At 50.9% G+C, this 6,997-nt stretch overlaps 3 protein-coding genes across 3 annotated transcripts; 2 read left to right on the top strand and 1 right to left on the bottom strand.

Annotated features, from left to right (window-relative positions):
• Positions 1 to 178: 178 nt before the first annotated feature.
• EDB91DRAFT_446344 (SPOC domain-like protein) lies at positions 179 to 3,277 on the top strand. The gene is made up of 12 exons (XM_041327297.1): positions 179 to 204; positions 253 to 408; positions 459 to 513; positions 567 to 698; positions 746 to 917; positions 969 to 1,572; positions 1,620 to 1,835; positions 1,893 to 2,071; positions 2,126 to 2,346; positions 2,403 to 2,928; positions 2,992 to 3,151; positions 3,206 to 3,277. The coding sequence occupies exons 1-12, from the start codon at positions 184 to 186 to the stop codon at positions 3,218 to 3,220; spliced, it is 2,457 nt and encodes an 818-aa protein (XP_041176455.1). The 5' UTR covers positions 179 to 183; the 3' UTR covers positions 3,221 to 3,277.
• EDB91DRAFT_1288435 (uncharacterized protein) lies at positions 3,205 to 5,794 on the bottom strand. Its single transcript, XM_041324821.1, has 5 exons — positions 5,362 to 5,794; positions 5,126 to 5,309; positions 4,244 to 5,099; positions 3,872 to 4,191; positions 3,205 to 3,823 (listed from the first exon to the last, which is right to left on the bottom strand). Exons 1-5 carry the CDS (start codon positions 5,387 to 5,389, stop codon positions 3,334 to 3,336), a joined length of 1,878 nt encoding a protein of 625 aa, XP_041176454.1. The 5' UTR covers positions 5,390 to 5,794; the 3' UTR covers positions 3,205 to 3,333.
• Positions 5,574 to 6,931, top strand: EDB91DRAFT_1237701 (anion-transporting ATPase; the record flags this gene model as incomplete). Its single annotated transcript, XM_041321613.1, has 8 exons — positions 5,574 to 5,646; positions 5,705 to 5,722; positions 5,778 to 5,845; positions 5,898 to 6,036; positions 6,090 to 6,183; positions 6,237 to 6,495; positions 6,546 to 6,707; positions 6,755 to 6,931. 8 exons carry the CDS (start codon positions 5,574 to 5,576, stop codon positions 6,929 to 6,931), a joined length of 990 nt encoding a protein of 329 aa, XP_041176453.1.
• Positions 6,932 to 6,997: the final 66 nt, after the last annotated feature.

Below are 6,997 nucleotides of genomic sequence, written 5' to 3'. Positions count from 1 at the left end.
TGCATGGCCATCGTTTGGCTTGTCCGGCCTTGGTGCCTCTCGGCTCAAGTCAGCGCGAAAAGAGAGAAACACCGTGAGAAGATTTTACACTGTGCAACCGTAAGCAAGTCACGACGGTCACGTGTTCATCCCTAATTGACGCGTTTCTCTGGACGTGCACCTTCTTTCCCAAACACCACCATCATGCCCGCAGAACGCGCAGGAGTACGTTTCTGCTTTTTCACCCATTTTTATTGCTAATATGGCCTGCAGTACACCGTCACAATGTTCCTCATCGACGTTTCCCCGTCGATGGCTGCAACAAGAACAGTCGAATTACCCCCTACGCCCAGTGGGGAGGAGCGCACCACGGAAATGACCAACCTTGAATGGGCATTGCAATTCGTAAAGCTCAAGATTCAAGAAATGGTGCGTCTCTTGAGAAAATTAGACACTCTTATGGACTCATGGCAATCCAGATTTTTAATGGCCGTAAAACGGACCAATGCGGCGTCATCCTATTTGGCTCTGAAGGTGCGCTAACCATATATGTTCCACGCGCTACAAAGGTTCTGACTATGGTATAGAGACGGACAATCTCGTCCACGAAAAGAACGGCGGATACAACCATGTCACAGAATTTATTCCCATTGCACAGCCCAACGCATCCACACTCGCAAAGCTCGACGCTCTCCAGCCTTCCGAGACCTCAGGAGATCGTGCGTACCTACTACCTCCTTAGAATATGACCTTTCATTTTCTGCAGCTATCGATGCCCTCATCGTCGGCATTGAGACACAAAACACCTACCTCGAGAAGAAACGTACATGGACACGTAAAATCGTCATCATAACAGATGGCCAGAGTCCCATGGAAATCGAGGACTGGGAGGCCACTGTCAAGAAAATGAATGCTCTTAACATAGCTCTCACTGTCATGTACGTTACTCATTTAATTTCCCGTTCATGTCGTGATTCATACTTGACCAGCGGTATCGACTTTGATGACGACGAATTCCCATTCCACGAGGAGAACAAGTCTTCTATCAAGGTCGAAAACGAAGCATTCTACCACAAGCTCACTGCATCTCTCGACAACGGCCTGGTTGGAACATGTGTCTTTGCTCTCCAAGAAATCGCCAGACCAGACATTAAACAAGCCAAATCCGCACTCCTAGGCACCGTTCTCCGCCTCGGCGACGTCGACGTCCGGCCCGAAGAAGCTATTGAAATCCCCGTAAAAGCTAGCAAATGCACGGCCCTCGCGCGCCCCAAGAGCTGGAAGAAATTCAGTCAACGCGAGAAAACTGATGACCAAATGGAAGTCGATGAGGAAGAAGACAAGGTGGTGTTTGCGCAGCTGAAGACGCGTACCGAGTACTATATCGATCACTCAACCCAGGAGGGAGAAGAACAGGATACGGGTAGTGACGACGAGGAAGACAAGGACAAGAACCTCGAGAAGGTGGAGAAGGAACAGCTCATAAGGGGCTTCAAATACGGCTCGACGTATGCCCCGTGCCCTGATGGGCAGTTCCCGCGGTTGAACACGAGGAAGGGCATCGACATCTGCGGGTTTTTCCCTGCAAAGAACGTAGGTACACCTCTCTATTTTCCCGTGCATAGCTCACGTATCAACAGTTCCGCCGGGAGCTGGCGATGGGGGAAGTCCAATATATCTGGGCAGACCCCGGTTCGCCACAGCAGCAGGTCGCACTCTCGTCCATCGTACAAGCCATGTACGAGAAAGGCGTCCTCGCCATCGCGCGCTGGGTCTCCAAGGACGGCATGGACCCAAAGATGGGCGTTTTGTCGCCAAGCATTTTTACAAACATTGACTGTCTATTGTGGGTGCAGGTATGTCTCTCGTCCCCACCCTCAACCTCATTTAAACATTCTTGTCGGATATGATAGATGCCCTTCGCGGACGACGTCCGCAAATACACCTTCTCATCACTCGAGAACCTCGTCTCAAAAAGCGGCGAAAAGGTCACAAAGCACCCCTACATCCCCACAGAAGAGCAGCTCGAAGCCATGGACAAATTCGTCGATGCCATGGACCTCTCAGGGCTGTGCGGGGAAGACGAACAAGGGTGCGTTAATCTATCTGGAGCTTGCTCTATTTTGTTGATCTAGTTGTTATGCAGGGAACCGATCTCGTGGTACGACACCCGCCTATCGTACAACCCTGCTATCCATCGCACGAAACAGGCGCTTTTCCATAGCGCCGTCGTGAACGACATTGCTAGTAACCCACTTCCTCCACCCCACCCAGAACTCCTCAAATACATCAACCCTCCTCGGCAAGTCCTCAAAGATAGTAGAGACGCCGTCGCAGAATGCAAGGCAGCGTTCAAAGTCAAAGAAGGCACGTCCCCCCTATTTCATTACTCACCCGATACTCATACATCTACCATTCAACAGTGCCCAAGAAAACCGTGAAAGTCCGCAAAGACAACCACGTCCGCGCAAGGGACGAAGACGAAGACATGCTCCTCCTCGACCAAAAACCAGCCGCGCCCCGCAAAGGCAAAGGCAAAGAACCTGCCGCTTCCCAAGTACCCGTCTCCCCAAAACTCGCACACGCAGCCAAGAAACCCGCCGATTCAGACTCTGAGACGGAAGAAGAATCAGACCAGGAGCCTCTCCTGCTAGAAAAGGACAAACGGCCATTTAACGCACTGCCCACCCCAGAACGCTCGATGTCGCCTGCGGTGGACCCTGGTCGTGCGCCGGGCCGTATCATCGGCTCGACGTACCCACTGCGCGACTTCAAGACGAACCTTGCACAAGGGGATGTGGTGACGAAGGCTGTGGAAGATATGGGCGCTGTCATCAAGGAGGTGGTGTTGAGGCCGTTTGCGTCGAGGCGGCATAAGGAGATGATTGATTGTATGGTTGCTATGCGTGATACGTGTTTGAAGGAGGATGAGGTCGATGCTTGGAATGCGTAAGTCTTTTGAAGCTCGGTTTTCATTTTTTTCTCCAGCACTCAAATATCTATTGTTTTCAGGTTCCTGAGGGACCTGAAGGAATCGTGTCTCGAGGAAGCCGGAAACTCCGAGTTCTGGCAGGAAGTACAAAAACTTGGGCGCAGCATCAGTCTCATCAGTCAACCCGAGGCAAAGAAACTGGGAGGTCACTCTGAATTTTCCGAGTCTGCATCTGAAGCGGTAAGTCGCCGCTGCTTGCTGATGAACGTCACTGACGAGTCCTCCGCGTCTTAGTTTATTGTACAATGATTGTGTGAAGTTTCTTTTTGTGATATAGCTGTGCTACCCATTTGCTTTGCGTACGATAATACACTGTACTCGACTATCCACCCAAATGTCGTAATAAATTTACCTCGTACCTCTTACTTCCGTCCCCACCATCCCTCAAGCAAACTGCTAAGTCCTCCCCTCGCAGGCGCCTGCGGTTCTGGCGTTTCCGGTCTCGCCACCTCTTCCAAACGAGATTTCGCAGGCACGGCTTGCACAGGGACAAGCGCCGGTGCAGGCACCTTCCCAGCTCTCTCCTGCAATCTGTCCATATCCAATTGCACATAGTTTAAGGCAATATCGAAAAATAACGGTTTCTTGTACTTCTTGTTGTCCGCGTCGATGGAGCCGCCATTGTGTGCGAACCATTCGTTTTTGATTGTAAGGCCGTCTTGGGTGATGGTGGATTCTAGAGCGTCGAGAGCAGAAGGCGTGAGTGGATAGTAGGTGGATGATCCAGGGTCTTCTGAGAAGATGGACAATGTGGAACGTGTTTCGCGGAGATAGATGGTTGCGAGTTGGATCAAGGAGAGCGCCTCGGCGTATTTCTTCACAGCTTCGTAGCATTGCGAGAGATAAGAACATCTTGAAACACCATCAGCGCATGAAATTAGCGCAGGAGTTGATCTGTACCTTCTAGCTTTAGTGAACGTAAGACGCGCCTCGACGGCAGATGCTAGGTCAGGGCTCTCGTCCACGATGCTCAAGTTGCGCATCTGGGTAAGACTCTGGATGACGGTGTCCAGGAGCTTGACCACTGCAGGGTACAGTCGGGCGTCGACATGCTCTTTCTTTGCTTTTGCAGAGGCCTGTGGTCGATGCGAGGTGAGTAGCGCAGATATTAGGAGAAGGTCACGCTGGATACGGCGAGAGAGCAATTGGTAGACGATGTAAGCGTGAACAAAGTGGATGTCACGCGTCCCAGCTGCAGAGGTGGATGAGCTTCCGGAGCTCTGTCAAGTCGATTAGTGATCAATACGAAATCAAAGATGGGTGATGGTCCACCTGCTGCGCTTCGACAAGTTTCCTGGCTACCTCTTCGGCGTCGCTAAGAGCGAGGAGAATAGCATCATATGCTGCAACGCCCTTCTTGGACCCATGACCGCCTGTCTTGCCTTTCCGCCCACCTTTATCACCAGTACTCTCTGCCCGAGCGGGCTCACGCGACTGCGTAATCTTCGCCTCCGCTTCCTGCACCTTAAGCAACACATCTACCAACTCCGGATTGCGCACCGGCACCGGCTGACCTTCCCACATCAACGTCCCCAGCTTTTTCCTCCCCTCGCCTTTCCCAGCAACCTCTCCTTCCAGCCTAAATTTCTGAATCAGAGCATCGCATCCCTCAACTATGTCCCCTCGATGCTTTTCAGATAACTCAGCAGCGATCGCATCCACATCATACGCCCTCTCCCGTCCAAGCTCATGCGCACAATACCTGATTTCAGGGCTGATTTCGTCTGCAAAGACCGTCGCGAGAGCCTGGTCTCTGCTTGTCGCAGCACGATCAGCGAGTTCGTCGAGAAGGTGCCTTGCAACGCTAAGCTGGATCACCGCATCCTCGAAGTTGTCCCGGTTTCGCAGGAAGCGACCGTTGAGGATGAGAGTATAGATGGTGATTTGCATAAGCCCTTCTGCAGAGAGGCGCGAAGATGCATATAGAGATTGACAGTGCGAGAGGAGCTGCGTCGACCAGTGTACTGCACGCCGGAAGCGTCCCGTGGCACTGTGTCGCAGGGTTCCAGCCTGGTCTTCATTGGCTGGCTGCAGGGATTGGGTGATGAGATCCTGAGAGTAAGCCCAAGCACGTTCTGATTCGAAGAGTAGAAGCTCCAAGCTATCCCAAGCTTCATTAGGCCTTGATCTGTGAAACTGTGATGTAGCACGCACTGTCCATCCTTGGTGTTATCTATGCTCAAGGGAGGCAGTTTCTTGAACTCTCGGCCCTTGCCATGGGTCATTTTGAGGGTGGACCGGAGACGATGCGTCCTATTGGCACAGTGCTTCCTGTATCGCGTGAAGTCATTATACCGGAGACCATAAGCAGTCCGTTGTTCGTTAGCTAGTTGTAAAGCTGATGGGGCATATGAGTCTGTCTCATCCCTGATAAGTCTTGAGAAACTAACCTCTGAATGCTAATTTGTTTTCCGCCATGGTGACCTTGAAAAGCTACTACCCTGAACACGTATCCTGCAATTTATTCTACTGAAGTGTAGAATGTCGCAGTAGTATGTAGAAGCTGAAAGAGGCAGCTCGTCCAAACGCGGCTAGATCACGGTTTCACAGTACTTCAAGACGCGCAAACCGACATCTTCCTTATAACTCTCGAACATCCCAAATGGCAGAAGAAACGCTACCCCCAACCCTGCAAAACGTTCTGGATCAAAAGTCCTTGAAATGGATATTCTGCGGTATGTGCTTCACTATCTTGCTTGCACAGCTCGGCCTTAATACTGGGCTCGATGCCAGGTGGTAAGGGTGGTGTCGGTACGTGGTCCCTTAATCCTAAACTATTCGAAACCTGATAGCTTCATACGTACAGGGAAAACAACCACCTCGTGTTCGCTAGCCATCCAACTTGCTCAGTGCCGAGAATCGGTGCTGCTAATCGTACGTGGTCACATCTTTGGTTTCAACAATCATTATCCACTCTCAGATTTAGTCCACCGACCCAGCACATAATCTGTCAGATGCTTTCGGACAGAAGTTCTCCAAAGACGCGACAAAGGTCAATGGATTTGAGAACCTGTCCGCTATGGAAATCGATCCTACAAGTGCAATCCAGGAGATGGTCGAGCAATGTACGCGTTGACCTCTCGTAGCGTCACTCCTGCTTGACACCTCCCAACACCAGCTGATTCGAACGGCATGATGGGCTCGATGATGCAAGATCTTGCATTCGCTATCCCCGGTGTTGACGAAGCAATGAGTTTTGCTGAGATCATGAAGTTTGTCGTCTAGCTTCCGACCTTCATGGATTGACGAGACAATGTCTTCGCAGACACGTCAAGTCGATGGAATATTCAGTCATCGTGTTTGATACCGCACCAACAGGTCATACCCTGCGCTTCCTTTCGTTCCCCACCGTATTGGAGAAGGCCCTGGGCAAACTCAGCACGCTCAGCGGTCAATTCGGACCCATGATCAGACAAATGTCGAGTATGATGGGTGGCCAGCAGGATTCTCAGGAGGATATGTTTGCAAAGCTAGAGTCTATGCGTGCTGTGATTAACGAAGTCAACACGCAATTCAAGGACCCTGTACGTGTCATCATTGGCCATACTTGAAAGCTAAATCATATTGTTTGCAGGAAAAGACCACGTTCGTTTGTGTCTGTATCTCAGAGTTCTTGTCACTCTACGAGACGGAGCGTCTCGTTCAAGAACTGACGGCTTACGAGATCGACACGCATAACATCGTGGTCAACCAGCTGCTCTTCCCCAAGACATGCAAGTGCACGCTACGGCTCCACGTCATGTAGTGCTAATTCTGAACATTGATCTAGCATCCAACTGCGAGCATTGTCAAGTACGACGAAAAATGCAGCAAAAGTATCTTGCCGAGGCCCATGAGCTCTACGACGAGTTCTTCCATATCGTTCAGCTACCATTACTGACAGAAGAAGTGCGTGGTCCACAGAAGCTGAAGGAGTTTAGCAAGATGCTGGTGGAGCCGTATGTTCCCAACGTTGATTGATGAATTGAGGGAGATTGACAGGTAATTCACGGAGGACGTATTATTACACTTAGCTTCTCGGACATT

The sequence above is a fragment of the Suillus paluster genome (genome assembly GCF_016628075.1).
Source record: "Suillus paluster strain FC165 chromosome Unknown EDB91scaffold_31, whole genome shotgun sequence".
NCBI classification, from domain to species: domain Eukaryota; kingdom Fungi; phylum Basidiomycota; class Agaricomycetes; order Boletales; family Suillaceae; genus Suillus; species Suillus paluster.
Note: the sequence above shows the minus strand (reverse complement) of the source record. Positions and strands in the feature narration are given on the sequence as shown.